General features: G+C 32.1%; 1 protein-coding gene across 1 annotated transcript in view; it reads left to right on the forward strand.

The window, feature by feature from the left end:
- LOC126882102 (GTPase-activating protein) overlaps positions 1-25453 on the forward strand; it is a 317689-nt gene extending 292236 nt beyond the window's left edge. The window contains exons 12-13 of the mRNA XM_050646950.1: positions 7829-8137; positions 10923-25453. Of these exons, the coding sequence (XP_050502907.1) occupies positions 7829-8137; positions 10923-11028 (415 nt within the window). The 3' untranslated portion in view covers positions 11029-25453. The remainder of the gene's footprint in view (positions 1-7828; positions 8138-10922) is intronic.
- Positions 25454-27156: the final 1703 nt, after the last annotated feature.

Here is a 27156-nt window from a genome sequence, read left to right on the forward strand (position 1 = left end):
GTTATACCCGTTTGAAGTTATAATTTTCTTTAAAAAATTGTACAATAATTTGTTTATAAGGGTTTCAAGCAAGTTTAAGCTATAAACCTTTATACTTTAATTAACAATGATGATAGAAGAACTCAAAAGGAACAATTTGAGCTTATGAAAATGTTTATTTTTGGCCAAGATATCGATATTTTAATGGCGAGCTATGAGGCGCAAGATCGGCTCACAGTCAAGTAAGTGACGAAATTCGTAGCCAAAATATCGATATCTTGGCCAAAAATAAACTTACGAACATTTTCGTAAGCACAAAATGTTTCTTTTGAGTTCTTCTATCATTATTGTTAATTAAAGTATAAATGTTTATAGCTCAAATTTGCTTGAAACCCTTTTAAACAAATTAATATACACTTTTTTTTTGTTTGGAAGCCTATTAATTAAGCTTTAAAATGAGACCTTCTAAGGCTTATTTGCGTGCGCAGAAGCCGAGTTACGATCAATAAAGCTTCGAAAAATACTTATTTTGCAATTTCAATCTGCATTGTGTACTAATTTTACAATATCTTCGAGTTATAATTATTGGATTTAAGTTTAGTAAACGGTTTTTTCTTCGTTTGTTATTAAGGAACAAATTTTATTTGAAACATTTTTTTTATATCTTTTAGTTTATTAGGCAGATCCTTATAAACAATTAAATTGTTGATAACAATTTTTTGACCACTCGGGTCGAAATCCACCCTCGAAATTCGTAATCAGCAGCCAAAAATTCATAAGAAATCGTTTGAGTTTGTCCATCAGAATTGAAAAGAACACGGTGACCTCTATTTGGCGCCTTGACAATCGCACACAGTTGTTGTATTGTCGGGATCTTCTTCTTTTAGTGCCTATTCGTTTCGAATATTGGCGATCATTCTGGCTATAATTAGTTTATTAACTGATGCTTTAAATAGATTGTTTGTTGTTGTGGAGAACCATTTCCTCAGGTTCTTTAACCATGATATTCTTCTTCTCCCTTTACCTCGCTTTCCGAATATCTTGCCTTGAAGGATTATTTTCAGTAATCTGTATTTAGTGCCGTTTCTCATTATGTGTCTGAGATATTCTAACTTTCTCTTTTTAATTGTAAACATCACTTCTCTTTCCCCATTCTTCGTAGTACTGTCTCGTTGGTTATATTGTCCGTCCATGATATCCTTAGGATTCGCCTGTATAGCCACATCTCGAAGGCTATCCAGTGGGTGTCCAGGATTAAACTCGGTAGTACAATATTGAGAAGATATAACATCGTAGGAGCATTACTTTTATCTCCAGATTAAGGTTGTGGCTTTTAAAGAGTTTGTCCATATTTTTGAATGCACTCCTAGCTTTCTCTATTCTACATTTTATTTCTTGTGAGTGATCCCATTGTTCGTTTACTATTGTTCCAAGATATGTATACTGTTTTACTCGGTCCACTGGTGTATTCTTGATAAGCAGTTGGACGTCTCTAATTTTATTTTTGCTGATGATCATAAATTTAGTTTTTCATATGTTTACTTGTAGTCCAAATCATTCACTTACACTTCATTTACTTTGTTTATGAGTTTCTATAAACTGTTCAAACTATCTGCAAAAATAACGGTGTCGTCTGCATAGCGGATGTTGTTTAGGCATTCTCCAGAAGTCACCACTCCCGTCTATTCCTAGCAACTTCCCTTCATCTTCTGACTGTTATATTATTAAGTTCTTCTTCTACGTCATCAATTCATCTTCTACGCGGTCGAACTCTAATGTTTCTGCTCTCTGGGCTTGATAATGTCAATTTCTTCATGTAGTCATCATCTGACAGTCTAAGTCTAATCCATCGTAGCCTCTGCACTTTAATAAATTTCACAATCTGGATCTGCGTATAGCTGATATAATTAAAATTATATCTTCGACTTCATAACCCATTTTCATTTAAGGCCCCAAAAATATTTTGAAGTATTCTCAAAGATACCATGTAATCTCTCAACTTGTACTGATTACTTGGTATTTCAAAAATACCAATAGTATGGTATAACTAGACCCAAACCCAGACATCCAAAATGAAAGTTATCCTCCAACACCAAATTGTTCTATATGGTCTACATAATGTTCAGAAAAAAGTCACACCATTTTGAGCATCGGGTTTGAGGGTTTAGAGGGGGGAGAAATCGGTAAATTAGTAGTTTTTAAAGTTTTTTGTCAATATTTCTAAAACTATGCGGTTTAGCATGACCAACCCTCTATACAAAAATGTTCTACATTAAATTTAAAATAAAAAAAGGCCCTATGCATAATCCTTCTAAAATGAACGGTTCCAAAGTTACGGAGGTATGGTTCTTTTCATGAGGATTTTTCAGTGCGTCACAAATGATAGAAAAAAAAGGTAAGTCCGTGATAATATACATTTATAACATTTATTCTAACATGACATTTTAGCTAAATCTGACAGTTGTCAAATTTTATTTGAAATTGGGCATAAAAACAAATCAACTGTCTTTATTGCATTTATAAAATGCTATTTTCTTTGATTTGTATAGTCTTATAAATTGTACAGATTATATTCGCAGATATATTATATAATTAGTAAATATTTTTTTTCTATTATAGCGCCATCTATCGACAACTAGAATAATCACCGAACTAGAATAATTACCAAAGTAATCACCGACGTGCCTTTCTGTCATATACAATTTAATGCGTTAGAAAGAAATCGAAAAACTGTGACGCACTGAAAAATGCTCATGAGAAAAATCATAGTATTGTATAATTGGTCCAAAAAAGTAAAAGTTTTTCCTCCCACACCAAATTGTTCTATATGGTCCACATATTGTTAAAGTTACACCATTTTGAGCATACGGTTTGGTGGAGGGGGAGGTGGGGGGGGAAGAAATCGGTAAATTAGTAGTTTTTCGTCAATATTTCTAAAACTATGCTTTAGCGTAAAGCTTTAATATTTTTTGAACAATTTAGAATATTATTTCTGATGAAAGAAATTTTCTTTAACAGGACTGTGTTTTGTAAATAAAATTTGCTATTTCAGTGGCCAATGGTATGTTAGTGATAAGCCCTTGAAGAAACGTCAACCTCACCACCCAAAATCATCATCAATTGCCCAAAAAATATAAAAAGTATCGAAAACCTCCACTTTTTACCCTCCGTAACTCTGGAACCGTTGATTTTACAACAATTATGTGTAGGACCTTTTTTGTTTTAAATTTTATGTAGAACATTTTCGTATAGAACATTGTTTACGCTAAAGCATAGTTTTAGAAATATTGACGAAAAACGTAAAAAAAGTACTAATTTACCGACTTCTCCCCCAATCTGCCCCCCAAACCGGACGCTTAAAATGGTGTAACTTTTTACTGAACAATATGTGAACCATGTAAAACAATTTGGTGTTGTAGGAAAACTTTTACTTTGGATGTCTGGGTTAGGCCTTTTTTTGGACCAATTATACTATACTTACTACCTCCGTAACTTTGGAACCGTTCATTTTAGAAGGAATATGCATGGGCCTTTTTTATTTCAAATTTAATCTAGAACATTTTGTATAGAAGGTTGTTCATGCTAAACCGCATAGTTTTAGAAATATTGACGAAAAACGTAAAAAACTCCTAATTTACCGACTTTTCCAACACCTAGCCCCCAAACCCGACGCACAGTGGTTCCAAATGCTGAAAACGTGGTCATATGAGCAGCGGCGGCTCGTGGGTCAATCTTCAGGGGGGTCATTTTGGTTTGAAAACTTCAAACTGTTGATTTTTTAAAGTATTTAAAAGATCTTTTAGCATTTATATTTTAGATAAAAAATACAGACTTAGATAAAACTCAATACTATTTACCCTAGTTTTCCGAAAATTAAATTTGTCTTTTTTTAGAGTAAATCTTTTAAAAAATATAGGAAAAATGGTATGAACAGGTTATTGACTGATATATAGATAGGAATATTTATAGTATAATAAATTGTAAATTTATTAAAACGAAACTTACTTTAAATATTTTTATATTTTAAGTCAATTCTTCTATCCTTTAGTTCTGCAAAATAGTCTATGACCTTCTCATTGAAATTTGGAATGCTCTTGACAAGCGTTTTCTCGATGCTCAGCATAGACAAGGCACTAAGTCTAGGTTGTCCCATCGTATTACGCAGGAATGTTTTTACTCTTTTTAAAGTAGAAAAACATCTCTCACTTTCCACGGTTGTCATAGGGAGTGTGCACAAAATATTTAATAACTTCACTGCTTCAGAAAATGTTTCAGACAAATTCATGTTAATAAAAAGCTGAAGTATGGCTACTGCACCAGCACTATTGCGAAAATCCTCACGACAATATAAGACTTCAAGTTCCGATTTTAGTTTGGAAATATTCACTGTGGGATAATTAGCCGTCACCATTTTTAAAATATTTTGCGGAAAGTTGGTAGTGTATGCTTCAAATTTCTCTATGTAGAATAACTGTGAAATCATGAGATGATCATTGAAACTAAACCTGTGATTTATTTCAGATATAATAATATCACAAATTTCAAGTGCAGTTCGTCGCTTTGGATCCTCTGCAGTAGTTTTTCTTTTTTTTTGCTGTTGATGTGCTTGGTACTTCTGATTCCAAAATAGTATTTCTAATTATTTGGATATTGTTGTTAAAAGACAGGATACAATTTTTGACAGATATAACATCAATGTCTCGCATTTGCAATTGTTTAAACAATATATCAACATGGGGCATTATTTTATGGAAAAAATTTAACCAAAATAAAAAATGCTCATCTTCCAAATGTCTTTTTAAACCAGTTGCTTGATTTATATTGTTACCATCTTGCTCCTCATCAATAATTTCCTCTAAGCAAGATTTTAAATCATCTTTATAAGTGTATACAATTTCAACACATTTTGTATTGAAAGCCCATCGAGTAGGCGCAGCTTTAGGTAGCCTTACTTTAACCACTCTATCCAGAACCATCGTACGTTTTGGAGATCGGCCGAAAAAGGACGAAAATCCGTGTAAATTTGCAAAAAATATTTTTATCGGTTTGTGTTGACTCGCCGCTTTTTGGAGGATAAGATTAAATTGATGGGCATAGCAGTGAATGAAGTGTGCATTTGGGTATATTTCTTTAATTTTTGTTTGTACTCCTCCCAGTTTACCGCTCATGACTGATGCACCATCGTAACTTTGGGCAATCAATTTTTCAGGTGCTTCATTAATTTTTAATAATTGAAGTTCTTCCAATATTACATTAGTTAAATGTTGTGCTGTAGTACCTAGGGGGTTAACAAATTTCCAAAATCTTTCATGTACAATACCAGTTAATACATATCGCAATATGATAATCATCTGCGTTTTATTGGAGCTGTCTGTGGTCTCATCTACTTGAATGGCCACAAAATTTGTCTGGCCAATCTCCTTCATGATATGAGTATGCACAATGGCTAACATTGATTCTAAAATATCGTTCTGAATTGTTTTCGATGTTCCTTTAAATACTGTACTTTTTTCAATGTGTTCTTTAAACATTAAATCCAGTTCAGAAACAAAATCGATAAGGCCCAGAAAAATTCCACGATTATTGGAGCTGTCACTTTCGTCATGACCGCGCAATGCAATTTCGAAAACTCCACAAAATTTTACACAGTCGATTAGTTTGTTTAAAATATACCTATTTTTAGATACCAATTCATTAAAGTCATGCACAGATTTACGATATACACTATCAAGTTGCTGTCTTATGTTAACACGTCCTAAACTTGCGTAACTCATTGATGAATTTATATGAGTAGTTGAAGAGGCATGTTTTGTAATTTTCACTTTTAAATGCTTAATGTCAGTTACTCCATTTTTCGCCCATACAGCGTCATTCGAAAACAGTAAACACGGATAGCAAAAAAATGCATTTCTCACACTGCAGCCACAAATCCAATCACACAAATTGTACATTGATTCTTTAAAATATCTTTGAATGTCCTTACCCCTATCCTTTGTTGTTTGTTTTAAATTCATGTTTGGTTTTGGTCGACCACTTTCTTTTTTCTCAAGCCGCCGTTCATAATTTAGTGTTCCAGCAGATTTTAAGGCAATTATTTCGTCAACAACACTCATCTTGTTTTTGTTACAATCACAAAAAAATCCAACAAAACAAAATAAATTACGCAAATACGCCGCGATCGATATAGACCTGCCGTGAAGTGCGGTCAGCAGACGGTAACTAACTAAACGTGAGGCCGTCGACTCTACTAGAGGTATACGACGGAAAGGTCACTCCCACTCTCGCCCACGAAATTGCTATCTGCCGTCTCTTTTCTATTTTACATGCATTTGTCCATAAGCCATAAGAACTGTATATAGACAATTTAAAATACGGCCCAGCCACGGGCTTGTGTATAGCGCGAGGCGCGACGTTATTATATCTATTATATTTGTTTTGCCAATGCAGACTGCTGAGAGAGAATTTTATATTTCAGAGTGAAGTTTTAGATAAAAGATATTTTTAATAAAATTGGTATTTTTATGAGATTATTTTAGGGGGGTCATTGACCAATTGACCCTAAGGAGGAGCCGCGCTTGCATATGAGGCAAAAAAAGTCCATATCTAGGGATTTTCATATTTACAGTTGTTTTCTCATACTATCGTAGAGTCGTAATACGCAGGTATAGGGATCAGACTGGATGTATTCTGGTTCATAGCTCAGGAATAAGTGAGCCATGTCCGAGGTTATTTTGGCTGGCAGAGAAGTGAAAAAGAACGCGTGTATTTAAAACGCTCTAAAACGTTTTGTGGTTTATTAATTTTATCGCTGTAAAGCAGATTCTTCTTTTTTAAGTATGTATGTAAGATGTAAGTTAACTTAAGATTTAGTAACAATAAATGCCTTAAATTTGTTAATGCATAAATAGTGAAAATATACTTGAAATATTCAAAATTTGGTAAAGATACCTTCAAAAAGTACAAAATTCTGCATAATTCTGCAACTAATTTTTATTAACCTTAAAGTATATAGTAAGAAGATACAAAATCAGCTTGATTTATTTGCCTATAACTACCTATGCATTGCTGGTAGTTGTTCGAATAGAAAAGTGGGAAATTACGCATATTACATGATTCTGGCGATTGTTGAGTATGTATGGACGGCTGTACATAAGTAATAGGTTCTGAATATTGTACTTCTTAAAGAAAATGTATTGGTAACCATCAATTTCAAAAGTACCTTATAATATAAAATTTTAAACAAATATCCGTTTAAAATAAAATTTTAGAATTTCTTTCGGCCGTATTGGCTCCACCATTTTGTTTAAAAAAAAATTAATTTAAGATTTGTAATCAGCGACCTTAAACTACCCAATTTGACAAAAAAAATTTGCGTTTTGATTGATAATTTCGATTTTTATCAGCCATGTTAGATCCGCCATTTTGTTTTTCAAAAAAAATAATGTCAGATTCGTAATCAGCGATGCCAAAAACCTTTAAGAACGAAAGTAATTTCGAATTTTATAAACAATATACGCTTTTAAAGTTTCATGACCACGTTTTCGGTATTTGGAACCACTGTGCGACGCTTAAAATGGTGTGACTTTTTTCTGAACATTGTGTGGACCATATATAATAATTTGGTGTTTGAGGATAACTTTCACTTTGGATGTCTGGGTTATACCATTTTTTGGATCAATTGTAGTACAGGACACTTGAATCCTGATGTTTAGAATATAATATAAACATCAGGTTTCAGGTGATCTGTGCATGTATGTGTTGACAAACTACATTTCTTTAAAGTGAATATACTATAGTGCATACACAACGCATTTTGTTTTATAACAAATTATACGTTGTTCCTTTTCAGTTGTAAATCTCCGAACGAACTAGCACCCGGTTGTAGCGAGGTGTCTCGAACAGATAGCAACTACCGCATGAATCTGGATCCAGAACGCGATTTGCAGCGGGTTCATTCCTTGGTCATCAACCATTTGGATACTCTCGAAACGTTGTGCATTGACTTATGTTCGAGCAAAGTACATGGAGAAGGAGTAACCGCCGAGGCTGCTATTCTTTGTGACATTTTGAACCGACTAAGGGAAGTTGCGTACCAAATAGAGCAGAAACATCGAATCTACAAGAGGACGATGGATAGGAATACAAAATATGGCAGCCTGTAAGTCTTTTAGTGTAAATGAATAGTGTGAAGTACACTAAGCATCAAAATTAACGCACCACCTTAAAAATGGGACATTTTTGGTGTCTCGTATTTCCTAAACCTGTTGTACGATTTTAGAGATTTTCAACGAAAACTTTTCGTTTATAAATTCGCAAAGTCTGTGTGTTATTGCGTTGCCGCTCCTGCAATACTTAGAGCAGATTTATCGATGAATTCTTATGTAGTTTTGTCTTCTGAATCCAAATCTGAAAACTGCATTTCGATATATCTAACCGTCTTCGAGATAATCGACGTCAAAGTCTAAAATGTGACGTAACAATCCTTTTATTTTCTGCCGACACACTAAACGTCAGCTGAAATCGTTGCTAGTAAGTAGGCTAGTTTTTAATCTGAATTTGTTAAGCAGAGCATAGGTTATTTATATTTGAGTTTGACACTTCGTGAATGTCAAACTAAATTTTAAATTAAGTATTAATAAAATATCAATGATATTTGATAGTGAATTTAATTATTATATAAAATAAATAAGATGTTCAAAAATACAATTTGAGTATATTTTGAAAGCAATAATTTATTAACAACTTTACAAAGGTTTATACGAGTATACGGCATCCCCTTTAATGGGAGTACCTAATGATAAATGGACTGTTTCATTTGTTATTAAATGAAAATTGTTATTATAGTCTGTTCGCTAAACTCAGACAACTGGCTAGTGATTTTAGTAGGTAATTTTTTGTTTTTGCCAATTTTGACAAAATTGTCAAAATTACTAATTATTTAGTAATTATTATTAACTATTTAGTAAATATTTTTTGCCAAATTGGCAAAATTACTGACTAAAATCACTAGTCAGTTGTGTCTGAATTTACCGAACCGACTATATGAAATGTTGTTTGGAATAAAAAATTATGGTCTGATATGTGCAATTGCATCCTTCTAATGGAAATAAAATATTTGAAGATTTTCTCAAATTATGGATAACAACATTTTCATTTATAACTCTTTTATTTTTAATTTGACGAAGAAAAGTTATTCTTCATAAAAAGCTTTTAATGGTCTAAGATTTATGATGCAACCATAATATGTATACCATATTTTATCAATTTTATACGAGGTATATAAAAAATATGAATTTCGATCAAGAGTAAAGTACCTTTATAGTTCACAACGTTTAAATTAGAATAATATAATTGCACAACTTTTCATAATAGCAAATTTTGCATATTATGAATTAAAATACGTAAATAAACAAAGTTTTCGTTATGATTATGCTCGCATTTTCAGTTTGTTTAATATTCTTCAAGAATATCGATGTAATAATATTGTTACTAAACAGATAAGTCTCATTTTGCTTTTTGATTCATTCGCTTATGTTGGATATTAAAAAAGTTAGGTACTTTAACAACTAGAAACGCTCTTCATCAATACAGGGTGTTTCTAAATAAGTGCGACAAACTTAAGGGGTAATTCTGCATGAAAAAATAATTACCGTTTGCTTTATAAACATATGTCCGCAAATGCTTCGTTTTCGAGATACGGGATGTTGAATTTTTTCTTACAAACTGAAGATTTATTTATTGCTCTAAAACCGGTTGAGATATGCAAATGAAATTTGGTAGGTTTTAAGAGGTAGCTATTGCGCATTTTTTGGCATACAATTAAGAATTTTATATTCACCATTGGCGTGCTTACGTGTAATATGACGGGTAATATGACTCGTATGCACGCCAATGGTGAATATAAAATTCTTAATTGTATGCCAAAAATGCGCAATAGCTACCTCTTAAAACCTACTAAATTTCATTTGCATATCTCAACCGGTTTTAGGGCAATAAATAAATCATTAGTTTGTAAGAAACAATTCAACATCCCGTATCTCGGGAACGAAGCATTTGCGGACATACATGTTTATAATGTATGTTTATAAAGCAAACGGTCATTATTTTTTCATGCAAAATTAGCCCTTAAAGTTTGTCGCACTTATTTAAAAACACCCTGTATTGATGAAGAACATGGCTAGTTGTTAAAATACCTAACTTTTTTATTATCCAACATAAGCAAATGAATAAAAAAACAGAATGTTAAGAAACCCTGAGGCTATAGTTTAGTTCTAATTTCAGTATTGTATAAATGCTAGAATATTCCACAGAGTGTGGTGAACGTTGAGTAAAAAATACAGTTTGATTGGTACACCCGGTTTACAATGATTATTTCATTCATAGGAGATTCTGACCAATAGAAAGCTACAGAAATTTAAATTAAGCTGATAATTTTTGATAATTTCCCGTCGTCAAGTATATTACGTCAGATGCCCTTCGTTGCTACGAAAAAATAAATTCAGTGACATTAATGACAATTATTAATGTTTTAAAAATTATAAAAGTGATGACTTTCAACCGTGAAATATTTATAACAACTGTGTGTTTAATTGTACTAATTTTGTACTTACATAAATAAATTACAATAAAATTTTGGTTTTGAACAGTTTTATTCATGAAATAATCGCAACAAATTGCACTCGATCTCTAAAATTAATATAGAATTTTAGAGCTCTTGTGCAATTACTACTGATAATTTACCTGTCTAGCAACAATATTATTACAGCGATATTGTTACAGAACACGGCTATAACATATTAAAAAAATTACTTAAATCAGACAACAGGTTTACAAAATACGAGACATCAAAAATGACCCATTTTTTGGGGTGACCGTTTTTTGTGCTGGTCAGTGTAGTTGTTATGGTTAATATTAAATTGATGCATTTACTTTTTGGTTTTCAGAGCAGCACCTATCGGTGATGATAACTACTTACTGGCGTCACGACTCAACGTCGACGCCTCGATTCTGAGAAGATGCGTCTCCAGCGAACCTACCTCTTGTCCCTGACGCATCTAACATAGGAATAATTCATGCTAAAAGGAAAAAAAGTTTTCCCAATTCAGAATCTATGAAAGCACTACTTTTCTGACACACCTAATGCTGATTGTATATTGTAAATATTGATTATAAGCTATTTTCAGCTTCAGGTAACAGATGACAGACACAATGAAAGCAGATTTAGAAAAGTAAGCTGTTCGAATATAGAGAACAGATTGCTCGTCTTGCCAGATTTAGAGATGAAATACTGAAGTTCAGCCTCGCTGGATACAAAAATCATAACGAAAAGATTTATAATACCTGCTTGTGGGCCTAATACTATTGACCGGCACTATACAAACATTGAAATTTGTCCTCCATTGTGCGAAACTAATAGATTTGTATGGTTCAAAAAGAAGAATACAAACGTAAAAGTGGTAAACATAAAGTTAGAGTATATTTCATTTCCGTGTAAGACGGAAACCACAACATATCTAACAAAATTAAGTGCATGAGTGCACTGACTGATTCTTTGTAATTATTTTTTGTTTTTATACGTTATAAAAAAATTATATACATATTTTGTAACCAAATCTTTCAAATTTCCATACAAATCACATTGAAGAAAGCACAACAAATCTATTATAGTTAAAATAAAATTACACTACATGTAAATCAAAATGTAAATTCGTACTGGTTGAAACAAATTTTATATCAAACTTAGGTGAGTACAAAAAATATTTTCAAGAAAGTATCCAAATCATATAAGGGATCATTGTTTAAATAATTAAAAAGGGGTCATTTTGGCATAATATTTCCTTTTTTAACTGCTGAGGTAATTCACGTTTTAATGAAGGTCTTTTAGATTTTTTCTGCTATGGTGGTGCGGAGTTGCAACCACCGGTGATGGGCTTGATTAACTGCGACTCACTATGTACTTAAATATATTTATTAACTCACTACGTAATGACAGTAACTAGTTGGTGTTGGATGGTTGTTACATTGTCTGGACTCTAGCTAAGTCTGTTTCTGAATAATCTCTGATACCTTTTTTCACGTATACATATCTATCCTATTTGTTTGTTATGATTTCATATTTGTCTAACGCGACCGTGAATTAATAACAGTATTTTTGTTTGCTTGCAGTTTTTACCATGCGTGGCCTAGTTTACATAAATCAACGCCAACTACTTACATAATCAAAACAATAACTTATTTTCTGGATGTTAATTTAAATCCTTTAAACTGCGAAGTAGAAGAATAAAGCTTTCACTTATGTTTACTAGATTAAATTTGACCCCTATTTATTTAAATAACTATATATAAAACTTAAAAAACAAATTTGCAAAAAATTATTATTTGCGTTTTAATTAAGTACTATAAAATATTTATTTTGTAGGAGAAGTTGCGCTATGTTACCAGTATAAAGCAAAAAAAAATGAGTCGAAAAATATTTAATAATTTATGAGATATTGAATTTGTTTATTAAATGTTTATGTATATTTTCTATAAATGTATTGATAAATTCAAATTTCAATTAAACTCCCTTTTAAAATGGCATTTGAAAATTGTTCTAATTTGTTTGTAACTTGTTTCTGGAATAACATCGCGAGGATTAAATATTTTGAAATGCTATTTCGATAATCGGGTTCTTCGGAATTTTTCGCTAATTAACAAATTTGTTTGTCGTTGTTTTTCTTCTTTTTTTCCTTGGAGTTATATGACAACGGGCTCATTCTCCGATACACCATTTTACAATATTTTCCTTAACTTAATATTCCCTATCCTACTTGTCTTACTTAATTTATTTAAGGATTTACCACTGGTCAGTGGGGAGACTACGTTGGGAATAACATAGTTTTGCTTATACAGAGTGAGTTTTATGATGGAAAGCCTCAATTATCTCAGAACCGGCTTGAACGATCTTGATAGATTTTGATGGGTAAGGGTTTTCTAATGCGGCCGATCTTATAGTGGTATATACATTGTTGTCAGATCTTCCGTTTGTCTGGATACCTAATGAACTTTCTTATTTCAAATAGGACACCCTGTATATTTTTTTCATTTTGAAGTCCTTAAAAAATACTGATTATTGTTCATGAGAAACTTAACTTTAGAGAAAAATTATAAATGACCTTTTTTGTTCCCAATGATCCAAAGAACCTAAAATAATGTCTGCCCGGGCCGAAAAAATTGATTTTTATAATTTGTTTTAATTTTTTTTTTAAATAAATGTAGCAATAACTCCGAAATTACGGCATTTAGATATAGGTAAATAAATCGAAAATACCTTTAAACAAACGTGAATTACCGCAGCAGTGAAAAAAGTAAATATTGTGCAAAAATGAAGTCTGAATGTCCTTTTCAATTATTTAAACAATGATCCCCTTATATGATTTGGATACTTTCTTGAAAATACCTTTTGTATTCACTTAAACTTTGTTATAAAATTTGTTCCAACCTGTATGGAATTACATTTTGATATTTTTTTTTATTAGGCTATATTGGATTGTAATATAATCCATATCTGATTATAAAATAGTGATTCTTTCATAGGTTCAGACGTGACCAGACAAAAGCTAACCATTATGTAATGAAGATTCTCAATTGAAGACTGTTCTTTAAGATTATTTTTAGTAGGATAAGAATAACGAAAGAAAAGAAAGTAACACCAGTGTATTATATAGCGACTACCTTTATTATTTTTAAAAGGAAACGTTCGAGAGCTGTTAAACCGTGGAAAATTAATCGTTTTAGATACATTTTCCATTACAGGTATTTTAAATAGCTTTAAAGGTATAATAGTTTTAATCTTCTGTAACTCAGAAATTTTCTGGTTAGATCTCAGTTATTTGATGGATAATGAATATAATAAGGAAACTAAAAACTTATTACGTTTTGGTTAAAATATCGGAAGTCGAAAAGTTAAAAAAAGTTTTTATTTTGCTCATTTTTGGGGTTATTTATATGATATATTGTAAAATTATGTATAGTTCTTTCATATCAATTAATCTGTTCACAAAACACTCTGAAATTATCGTCTAAGCGTTTTTTTGAGGAGTTTAGTTGACTCTTAACTCATGTACTTTAATTGCATTCTTCCACATCATCTGTCTTCAATAATAGCAATCTTCTTGCTTGCTATATTACTTTGAACTTTCTTCTACCCTACGTCTGTTACGGAAGGAAATAAATACTAACAGTTAATGCTTCTTATACCTTAAAACTTTGCGGTAATATTTCTGTAAACAAAAAAGAAAATCGGTTTCGTTTTGATTCAAATCGAGTCTCTTGATTAATAGCAAGCTGAAAATTTGTTAATAGCTTAAGGGTGTCTAGTCGGACAAACTTTGATATATGGGAATACTGGAACAGGGGAAGTTTTAATTGTGGAACAGGTTAAAAATTTGGAACGGTCAGACCACGAAAACGGCACATGTATTTTGTCCGACAGAACAGACTTAAACTCTCCGAACAGAGATTAAACTCTCATGCAAAAATCAGACTGCTATTTATCACCAAATGGGCGTTTTAATGAGTGGAACATGTAGAATATGTCAAATGACAGGTGATAAATAGCAGTCTGATTTTTGCATGAGAGTTTAATCTCTGTTCTGAGAGTTTAAGTCTGTTCTGTCGGACAAAATAAATGTGCCGTTTTCGTGGTTTGACCGTTCCAAATTTTTAACCTGTTCCACAATTAAAACTGCCCCTGTTCCAGTGTTCCCATATATCAAAGTTTATTCGGCTAGACACCCTTAAGCTATTAACAAATTTTCAGCTTGCTGTTAATAAACTTTTTTTTCATACGCGGGATCCAGACCTATTTAACAAAGAGGCTTTGCAAGAAGACTGATTTGAATCAAAACGCGCAGAGAAGATGGTATAAATATTCAAATATTTACACCGGAGTATGGTTAGACTGACCTCTAACGGGGAACGATGAAATGAATGTCGACAACGAATCAAGTAATCTGTTAAACCAGGTACTAAAGTACCAAACGGGCGACGCTAGGAAAATAGTCCTTGCTTTTTCCTAAATCTTTTGAATCCATTAATTTTTTTCGAGTCCTAAGAAAACTAATAAATATTTTTGAAAAATTTAAACGCAGAATTAAAGATTACATTACTACCGAGGGCCGAAAGTTCCTTAGAATAAACAAAAAGTTTCTTTTGAATGAGATATTTGAAATTAAAAATGACACTAAATTTTCTCCTTTTTTTCACCCCTGTATTAAAATAAACATAGACTTTCGGCGCTCGGTAATAATGTAATCCATTCTGCGTTTAAATTTTTCAAATATTAGTTTTCTCAGGATTCGGAACAAATGAATGCGTTTAAAAGGCATTGGAATCGAAATTTTGCGCCTACCCCCTTAAAGCTCTTGTTCGTTGGAGATATGCAGAGCATAGTGTGGTTCCAACCAATCGACCGTAAGTTAGATCAATTGAAATCAAACTAAAAATATATCATTGATAAATTCAATTGAGTTTGGTGAGGAATTGTGTATATATTTTAAGATATCTACTATATCTTACACAGTTTACATAACGTTGGCTTAAAGCACCTTTATTGTATGTCAATTTTTTTCTGTTATTGAGTTATACTGTACCTTGATGACCTCCTAACAGTCTATCATCCTGCACAGAAATTGCATGTCCTAACGTGTTTGGTGTGGTATAATAGTATATTAGGCAACAAGTGCAGAAAGGTACTAATTTCTCACGAGTTTGAAAAGTTACGGTACGAGCGCAAGCGAGTGCCGCAATTCAAATGAGTGAGAAATTACCTTTCTGCACGTGTTACACACTATACTTTTTCTACAACCACAGTTTTTGCTAAAAATAAAAATCACAATTTCCAAACGAATATTTATTATAATAATAAATTATAAATTTTAAACTGTATTTAATTAATACTAATAAATTTAAATTCCTTATACCTAAACAAATTACACAGAAATCAGTTAAAAAATTAATGCACTGCCTTAATTTGTTTGAATTTAAACTATTTTAAATAAATCATTACAAAATAATGTCACATTTGACGTTATATTTATGCAGTCACGGATTTCCACCAGATCTACTTCATTCAACGTATCTTGCTGAGGTTACTAAATCCTTATTTGTTAATTGATAATTATAAAATGTTTATTAAGAATAAAATTGTAAAATAAACCATCCATAACATCCATGTAACATCCATAATTTAATTTCTATTCGATAATTAAGTATAATAATTGTCTTACAGGTTGTATATTTGTCTACATTTTAACCACAGATGTAAACAGAATATAACGTTACTCAGAATGAGGTAGTCAACTGTGCAGAAAAGAACTTTCCGGCACAGAAACGTCACTTTTCTGCACGCTAATGTCATATATCTTATACTGTGAGAAAATATCACGTTTGCTAACATAAAACTGTGCAGAAAAGTGCACTTTGAATAGTGGTTGTAGAAAATAGTTATTTTTCTAACTAGTGCGGAAAGTGATACTTTCACGCACGAGACTGCCGTTGACCCGAACGACGCGATAGCGAAGTTCGGGCAAGCAGTCGAATGCGGGGAAGACACTTTCCGCATGAGTTAGGAACAATATTTTTTCTAGGGCCGTACGTTTGGAAAAGAGCCACAAAAAATAGAGTTATATCAATTTTATTTAGAAGTGAAAATACACAAATTACTTCTTTGACAAGGTTGTCGAAACCAAACTTTCAATATAATGGGTTACCACGACGACGATATTGGTTTCCATGACGACGATTCAAAACCATTGTAATTGTCGACTGATCTGACCTTTTTCATATGTCAAAATAATTTTATTTCATTGAATTATCAGTAGTAATTGCACAAGAGCTCTAAAATTCTATATTAATTTTAGAGATCGAGTGCAATTTGTTGCGATTATTTCATGAATAAAACTGTTCAAAACCAAAATTTTATTGTAATTTATTTATGTAAGTACAAAATTAGTACAATTAAACACACAGTTGTTATAAATATTTCACGGTTGAAAGTCATCACTTTTATAATTTTTAAAACATTAATTGTAATTAATGTCACTGAATTTATTTTTTCGTAGCAACGAAGGGCATCTGACGTAATATACTTGACGACGGAAAATTATCAATTTAATTTAGATATCTGTAGCTTTCTATTGGTCAGAATCTCATATGAATAAAATAATCGCGCTCATTTCATTAAAACATGAACACAATAAGATAAATTTGAAATAAATTAGTAAATAATATCTGAATATTAGTTTATTGCATGTTTTATAATATATTATAATGCCATATTACAAGGTATTTTACTTTCACGCACGCCGTGCGGGAAAGTGCAACTTTCGGAAACGAAATGCGTGCGTGAAAGTGGCTCTTTTAGCACGGCCATAGAAAAAAGAACTTTCCGGCACAGAAACGTCACTTTTCTGCACAATAATGTCATAAATCTTATACTGTGAGAAAATATCAACTTTGTTAACAGAAAACTGTGCAGAAAAGTGCACTTTGAATAGTGGTTGTAGAAAAATGATATTTCAAGATTGTGCGCTATAGCACCGTACTACAAGAGCTTTAACATTCAAACTCGATTTTCTCAAAAAGTACATGCACGGACATACAATAAGTGTGCTTTAGGCCATCGATAAGGTCTCCGCAAAATCTCTGGGCTCTAAATACACTTTAGCTCATTGTCAAACTTCGCGTATATAGGTATCATATTTGTCTTTTGTCATCACATTGATTCAACCTTACATTAGACTAAACTAAAAAGAACTATACCAGTAGAGAGTAGTACAAATTGATATAAGTACTAATTTTCTCTTGCATATGCACTACCTTTAAGACTATTTATTCACAGTTTCCTATTAACTTGGAGCAAGAATGCTGTGAATGTTGTATGTTGAAGTTTTTCTTTTTGTTAATTACATTTATATCGATTTATTATATCGTACAGAGACTTTCGGTTTGTATATATCTAAAAGTAAGAATATAGTATTAATAATACTACGTCATTTTATACGTACTGTTATATACATCATGTGAGAAGGTAGAACATAGGAACCATTCCAAATGAAGATTTAATAATAGGTAAAAAGTCATAAGGCGTTTTATTTTAAGTTTTCTCCTTTTTTGTGAATGAGACCTCTAATATGTTATTTTCAGCAATATCTTCAAAAGCATGTTTTAAAGCTTTTAAGCATCATCAAGACTACTTCCAAGCGGAATAAAAATGGGTGGAGCGCTTAATTTCTTTTTTGCCTCCACTCTTGTTTGTCTGTGGCTGCTCTTCTCCATACACGGACTCCTAAAAGGGCTTGTGCTGTGGTCAATCTCAAATATTCATCATTCATATCCGATATTAAACAGTATATTTTTATCACCCCGTAGATCACATGAAATCATTTGCTATTATATTTAAACATGTGCGAGCTATTTAATTTGTTTAATTGTTGCAAATCATAAACAATATTTTGGCAATGGGCAATAATTGTGCTGACTAAATAAAAACCTTTGTTCTTTTGGTCGTGTGGCTATGACCCAATTCATGTTGCCAACAAGAGAGAATATACATTTAGATTCATTCACTAGAGTCAACTCAACCAGGCAAGATGTGCCTTTAACTTCATTCCTTCGAGTCACCTCATACACTCAACATGTAGCATCATAAAGTAGTCTCATTTTAATTCTCATACGAAACGAATCGGTAAAGCAACATTCTCCCGATGTTTAGGTACCCTAGTGTCATTCTCTATTAATAAATCATCTAAGTGCACTTGGTGTTTCAATATCAGGCGATAGATCACCAGCTGAACCCGAAGATTAGATGGTGAAGGACCAGCATGGTCCTTCGACTTGCTGTTTACTGTGGAGCGCTTAACTTACAAATATAATTTGGACGATCTTAGTTGGATGGAACCTCACCAGATAGGAAATCTTTCTTTTCTATGAAAAGTAATATCGGCTGGTATTCGTCGGGGCTCAGAAGTCTGGGATATATAAGCGAATTTTCGTTAAAACTAGAACATCCAACACACACCTCCATTTCCTTTTATGTATCGTACTCTTATCATACGTTGGTTATCATCAACTTGATATACTGTTTTCCTAAAATATTAGTCGAGGAACCAAAGCTTTTCACCTCGCAATTTTTACAGAATGGATCGATTTGCTTGAAAATTTGAGAATAAGCAGTGGATAGTCCAAGGATCAAAATCTATATGATGCCGAAAGGCGCTTTTACCATGGGGATGGTTAGCACCCCATCTCGAGGGTGGAAATTTTTTATTATATTTTGATCGCAAAAGTTGATGAAAACATTCATTCTAAGCAAAAAATGTTCTATACATTTTTTTGATAGAATTAATAGGTTTCGATTTATTCGCTATCGAAAGTGTTAGTTTTATATCGAAAAAATCAATGTTTTTCGATAATTACGATTCACTCAATTTTTGCCGTAGAAAAAATGTTTTTGAACCAAATTCTTGGGAATTAAATAACCTACAATTTCATATTTAAACATTTTATCGTATCTCTGATGCTAATCTTTCTATTATGAAGAAAATGGCATTTTTTACCAAACTACAATAATTCGTTATTCGCTTTTAACTCCTGTTTTTTTAAAAACTAATCATTCTAAGCCAGTCAAACTTCTAGAATCTATTAATAATACATAAATAAAAAAGTATGAATAAGGCCAATGACTAAAAACACCGTTAACTTACATTGTTATGCTTCCAACTGGATTTCTCCTTTTTTTTTTTCAAACAATATATTGATTTTTTAACCGTAACTTTTTTATTTTTTATCTTAGAAAGTTTGGTAAAAAGAATTATTTTGCAGATATTTTCAAGATCTATAAGCCTATTAATATTAAATCTCTTTAAAATCCTCAGTCGCAAAAAGAGGTGACTTTGAAAGAGTTGGTAAAGGTGGTTTTTGCATACTATTACAAGTTTTAATTGTCAATAGCTCACTCAATTTTTGCCGTAGAAAAAATGTTTGCAAACCAGGTTCTTTGGAATTAAATAAGCTACAATTTCATATTTAAACATTTTTCGTATCTCCGATGCTAATCTTTCTATTCTTTCTATCCATTGTTTCCAAATTACAAAAATTTGTTATTCGCTTTTAACTCCATTTTTTTTAAACTAATGATTCTAAATATGTCAAACTTCTAGAACCTATTAACAATACATAAATAAAGAAGACCAAATAAGATCAATGACTAATTTTAATTAGGGTGTTGATTAGGAGGTTGCTTCCGATCACTTTTTCGCTGAAAAAAAATAGGGACTGACATTATTTTCATTATAAGTCACTTAATTATTGAGCTAGAGACTATTTTTTTTTTATTTCTGGAGATAGATATTTTTAAATACTTTAAATTAGTTTCAACAAGTTATCCTCGAAAAATGCATAGTTTTCCCGTCTTTTGACTTTGAAACTACAATATTTAACATTTGACGAAGAAGAGCTAATTTATAATAAAGTATAGCTCGATTACTATTGGTCTTAAAGAAAATAAAAAAACGGGTTTGTTTATTTTTTCAAAAGGTACATTTTTGTTAAGTAAAGTTGTTTTGATAAAACGTAAACTTTTGGAGTTATTAGCATAAAACTCATTAGAAACATTGATTTTTTCGATATAAAACTAACACTTTCGATAGCGAATAAATCGAAAAATATTAATTTTATCAAAAAAATATATGGGGTATATAATTTATGTAAAATAAAATTTATTTTATTTATTAAACAGAACAAGAAACTAGCAGATATGGAATACGCAGATGATATCTGTTTCGTAGCGAACACAATAGAGGATATGAAGAGCATGTTAAGGAAGCTAGAGGTAAAATCCGCAGAAGTGGGTCTTAAAATCAATACGAATAAGACAGTAGAGATGAGAATAGAAGTAACTAACTGTGATAAACTATACATCAACCAACAAGAAATAAAACAGGTTCAAGAATTTTGCTACCTTGGCAGTATAATCAGTGTAAAAGGTGGAGCTCAAGCAGATATTAAACGAGAATACGAAAAGCACAACAAGCCTTTGGAACCCTCTCAAATATATGGAGATCAACACAGATCAGCCAAAATACTAAAATAAGGCTATTTAATAGTAACGTGAAAACTGTACTACTTTATGGAAGTGAAACATGGGCAATAACTGACGGAAATGTAAATAAAATCCAAGTTTTTGTAAATAGATGTCTACGTAAAATTCTAAAGGTATATTGGCCCAATACCATAACAAATGTAGCACTATGGAGGAAAACCAAACAAGAACCCATCAAAACAACAATAAAGAGGAAAAGATGGAACTGGTTGGGCACACCCTGAGGAAAGAAAATGCAGACATAACAAAACAGGCACTCAAATGGAATGCAGTAGGACGAAGAAGCAGAGGACGCCCGACCAAAACATGGAGGAGTAACATTGAAGAAGACCACAAAAGTACGAAGAAAACCTGGGGAGAAATGGCAGCCATGGCCAGAAATAGAGGAGAATGGAGACGCTTCCTGGATGCCCTTTGCTCCTTTATGGAGTAACAGGATTGGATATATAAAATAAAATTTCCATCTCCGAGATGGGGTGGCAACCACCCCCATGGTAAAAGGGCCCTTCGGCATCATATAGATTTTGATCCTTGGACTATCCACTACTTACTCTCAAATTGTCAAGCAAATGGATCCATTCTGTAAAAATTGCGAGGTTTTGTCCTATTTTAAGCTTCATTACTTGGACTATATGTCGTTGATATAGATTCTTTAGCCAGAAAATACACCTCCACTCGTAGCTACCTTTCCTTCTATTACCAGTGTTAAGAGTAAAATCAAACTTATCTTTTCTTAGGATATGGCCAAAATATTTAACTTTGCGCTTTTTTTAGTAAACGGAACTTTTAAGTCATAAGTTAAACGTATAACCATGATATTCTAAGTATTTTACGATAATGCCACATCTCAAATGTCTCCAATTTCGTACACATACATAGCTTATTCAGAGTGTGTACTTTTATGCTAGAATATAAATTACTTACAATCCGACAAGCAAGAGCTGGCGGGTGACCTTCTCGTTCTCGTATTGTGTATTTCTCGTTGTGTATTTTCGCGCAAGGTCACCCGCCAGCTCTCGCTTGTCGGATTGTATAACATAACAGCACAGCTCCCGAATTCGTGTTCGCGACTACACTACATAAAACTGGTTTCATTGTGACAAATTATCAATAAAAACATGAATTAAGTCAAGTCGATGGAACTCCTGTCAGAATACAGGGTTTAGCAATTCGCGGAGACTCATTCATTGAACTCTATCAAAAAGCGTTAAAACGCTAGTTATTAAAAGTTTGTTTGGAAATAGTTCCACTTTCTAACGTGACGTATGACTTTAATAGTTCATAAAACGGGAAATATTTAAAAATGAACATAAAATAATATACATATTATTGTTTAATATACAGAGAGCACGTAAAGGTTGGAATAAATTAATTTTCTCGAGAATGGACAATTTTGGAAAAAAATCCCGAAAGAGGTCAATTTTTATTTTTAAATTACGACTTTTTGTCATATATATCATACTAGTGACGTCACCCATCTGGGCGTGATGACGTCATCGATTATTTTTTTTAAATGGGAATAGGGGTCGTGTGATAGCTCATTTGAAAGGTAATTTAATTCTCTATGCAGTAATATAAACATTTACATAATTATTTACATAGGGTGTTAAAAAGAAATTGTTTTGAATTAAATTTATTGACATAAAAAGAAGGATGAATGTAATTTATTTAATTCAAAATACATTTTACTGTTTTCAGAAAACAGAAAAAAATGTTTATTTGGAAAATAATCATTCCTTTTCGCTTAAATCAAATGTTCAAACTGTTAAGAGGAAGGTGGGTGGCGGCTTTAATATTGAGTTTATGCAAAAAACAATATTTATTTGTCAAATAAACATTTCCTGTTTTTTCTGACAGCAGTAAAATGTATTTTAAGTTAAATATATTACACACATTCTTCTTTTTATGTCAATAAATTTAATTAAAAAATTTTTTTTTTGGACACCCTGTATAAATAATTAGTTAATGTTTATACTACTGAATAGAGAATTGAATTACCTTGCAAATAAGCTATCACACGACCCCTATTCTCATTTAAGAAAATTATAGATGACGTCATCACATACAGATGGGTGACGTCACTAGTATGATACATATGTCAAAAAGTCGCAATTTAAAAATAAAAATTGACCTGTTTTGGGATTTTTTACCAAAATCGTCTATTCTCGAGAAAATGAATTTATTCCAACCTTTACGTGCTCACTGTATTTAAATCAATCTACTATAAATATTATGACCATTCTGATGCTAGAGCTTTTTTTTTAAATCGATCTGCCCTTTTTCTGTGCTGTTTTTACGGTGAATAGTATCGGTTTGAAATTTCTTCTCTGTATATTAACTATTTTAAAATAAGTTCTAATACTAGCCGGTACGACAATCATTACCCTCGTTAATTCCCGTTGTACAAAACGACAAGTAGATGTAAAAATATCTGCCCGGGTAAACGAATCAAGTTGCGGGTGATGAACTAAATTGTACGATCAAATCGGGTTGTACTCTGTACTTTTCTAGGACCAAGTTTTCCTCGGCAGTTATTTGAAGAGTACAAAAATACGTAGATCGATACACCAGGGTAAAAAAATACGGAAATAAGCAATAAGTTTTCTGGGGGAAGATATATTTTTGGACCAGATTATAATATAAATCTATAAAACTCGAGATGTAAGAAGTATTTTGAACATTACTATAAATTAGTAGCAATATTTCGATTTAAATTAGGATAACATTTTAGATATACGGGGTGTGTAAACAGAATTTGTTGAAATCGGAAGTTTGTGTTAAAATATTAAATATATTCAGTAATTCTTAAAGTGTGTTAGTGGTGGTTAGGGGGGTTTGATGTGGGGAATTTTCATTCATAAAATGGTGACTCTTACGTCACCTGTCAGGTTTTTAAATACATAATACCAATAGTGTGAAATATTTATTTTTTGCAGTTCCATGACAACGTTGCAAACACATTATTATAATCACTTTTTTACCTGAATAAAAAAAGATTAAACCCCTCCGTAGCTGTGATAACAGAGCCTACCTTTGGGTCTATAGGTCGTGAGTTCAAATCCCGGTTGGGTGAGATTTTTTTCATTAAAATATTTAATAAATGAAAATAATTTATATTGCTGTGGGATCGGTATTCACCTGACGGACCACAGCCGTTCAGATTCAATAAGCGTCTCTTTGTAAAGACCACGAAGTCGACTTTACTAAGTAACAAGACATTTACTCAACACAAACACTACACATTACTCATGTGATACTCAAGTGAATACTTATATAATATGTAATCACGTGGCTAAAGGTTCCAAACCAAGGCGAAAAACGTACATTAATATGTCATTTTTGTTAAACTGACAGACGACGTTAGAGCAACCATCAAAAGCTAAACTATGTAATTATGTCAGAAAATATTCCATGTCAAACAATCAAAAAATCCTACTTACACGAAAAATAGAAGGAAACCTATACACACTAAGGCTTGATAGGTCATATGATATCCTTTTGTTTATTTTTTCTAGTTTACAATAGATTTCACGAATATTTCATTATGAAAGTCATGGCGGTCAATGAACATAAATATAACTTGAACAGGAACTCAATATACTCAACTTAGCCGATATATTTTAGAATTTAAAATATTCTTGTTCTCATGATCATTTTTCAGTGCGTCACAGTTTTTCGATTTCTCTCTAATGCATTAAGTTAGATAAGACGGAAAAAGCGGTAGCTCCGTGATTAAACACAAAAATAATGCAGCATTACAATGGTTATATACATAAGATGTCTATTCCTAACCTACGTTTGATTCGTTGATATTTAGAATGCGCGTTTTTTCTAGCCAATCAAATACACGTATTACGAACATTTGACGAAAACTTCGTCCATTTTGGCCATTTTTTAGAAGTGTCAAAGAGTCAAGTGACGGTTATTATTCAGGTCAGTATTTTGTGTACCTGTCATTTTGAAATTTCGAATTCGACTTCACTTGTGTTTCACAACGTCTTTGTGCATTATTTTGTGTTTTGGTTTAGAATTTAGTTCGTTAAAAGTTAGTCATTGACGTGAGGAGACTAGAGACATTTGAGATGTACCGAAGAGTGCTAAATATCTCATGAGTAGATAGAATAGCCAACGTGGAGGTAATGAGACTTACGCATAAGGAACGAGAACTAACAAATAAGAAGAAAACTGAGATATATTGGACATGTGATGAGAGATGTATATCTAATACTCCAGGTCATTATGCAAGAAAAAGATCCATAGAAAGGAGACGTAACTCATGGCTGAAGAACCTTAGGAACTGGTTTGGATGTAATAACAATGAATTATTTAGAGCCGCTGTTTCAGAAATAAAGATCTCTCTGATGATTGCTAACTTTTGAAGCGGAGACAGCACCTAGAGAAGAAGATAAAAACACAGTGTATGGATAGTTTTGTGTCATTTTTTAATGTTTCCATATTTATAAATTTAATTAACAATATTGTTTACTTTTTAATTCTATTCCCCTTTATAAAAAATACCTACATGTTAACATATTGTGTAAAAATCAAATCTACTAAATTACTAATTCCACCAGCTTTTCACCTATGGCTAAGTACGATTGTGGCATCTGTCAGATTCGTCAATAATTACATGAAATAAGTCTCGACACAGCCAATACAGTATATGACGTCATAATTAATGACGCACTGAAAAATGATCATGAGAACAAGAATACTTTTTAATTTTCCTTCGTATAAAAATTTCATTGAGGTATTTTTTCATCTGTGTCTTTTCATCTGCTCAGGTGGCAGAATCTTTAGTTGAATTTTAACTGCTGGTTATATTTTCGTTTGCTGTAATTCATTTTTAGTCCAGAAAGCCACTGCGCATCCGCTAGGAAAAACATTCTGATTCGGATTTTTTGCACAATCTTACTCAAAAGGGACCCATTTTAACAAATTTGCATGTTGCCAGGTCCAAAAGTGGGTCAAAAATTTTTTAAAGGTTTTTTTTTTGTTTTTTTCCTAAAACTATTTTTTTTACATCGAACAAGGTTTTTTTAGGTTTTTTTTTGGATAATTCCAAACAGAAAAGGTCTTTAGTGACTATTCTCTAAAGTTGATAGTTTTGACATATAAGCGATTAAAAATTTAAAAATTGCGAAATCTGTCATTTTTAACCCTCAAAAACTATGTGAAAAACTGAAAATTTCAATGTTGCCAAGGTATGTGCATATTCTTTAATAAACATCGATTAATGAAATCCCGAAGAGTTTTTTGCAATATAATATCGAAAACCCCTTTGTTTTTTAATTGCTAATCAAGCGGGCGCGACACTATTTTCAACCGTTGCATGTATGTAATATGCATAAATATATATGCGGAAAAATAATCTGATTCAATTTTTTTTACCATCTTGCTTGAAAAGGTTCCCTATTAACAAATTTGCATGTTGCCGGAGTCAAGAATGGGTCAAAAAAATGTTTAAACAATTTTTTTTAAACTTCAAATGTTTTCCGATTACGTCTACATGCAACGGTTGAAAATAGTGTCGCGCCCGCTTGATTAGCAATTAAAAAACAAAGGGGTTTTCGATATTGTATTGCAAAAAACTCTTCGGGATTTCATCAAACGGTGTTTAAAGAATATCTACCTACCTTGGCAACATTCAAATTTTCAGTTTTTCACATAGTTTTTGAGGGTTAAAAATGGCTGATTTCGCAATTTTTCAATTTTTAATCGCTTATATGTCAAAAACTATCAACTTTAGAGAAAAGTCACTAAAGACCTTTTCTGTTTGGAATGATCCAAAATACCTAAAAAAAATTGAAGGCACTGGTGGAAGTGCCGACAGAAGTGAAAACTTCTTATAGTATATAAATTACGAGCTCAATGTTTTCCCCATCCAAAAAGAAGTGGTATACCTATATCATATACGCGATGCGTATGCCCTATGCTATTTATGTATACATATACTATCCGTTGCAAGATAATTCGGACGGAATTCTCCAGGTTAAGAGGCTGGGCCGATATCAAGCACAAAATGACTGTACTCC

This window comes from Diabrotica virgifera, chromosome 3 (genome assembly GCF_917563875.1).
Source record: "Diabrotica virgifera virgifera chromosome 3, PGI_DIABVI_V3a".
Lineage (NCBI taxonomy): Eukaryota > Metazoa > Arthropoda > Insecta > Coleoptera > Chrysomelidae > Diabrotica > Diabrotica virgifera.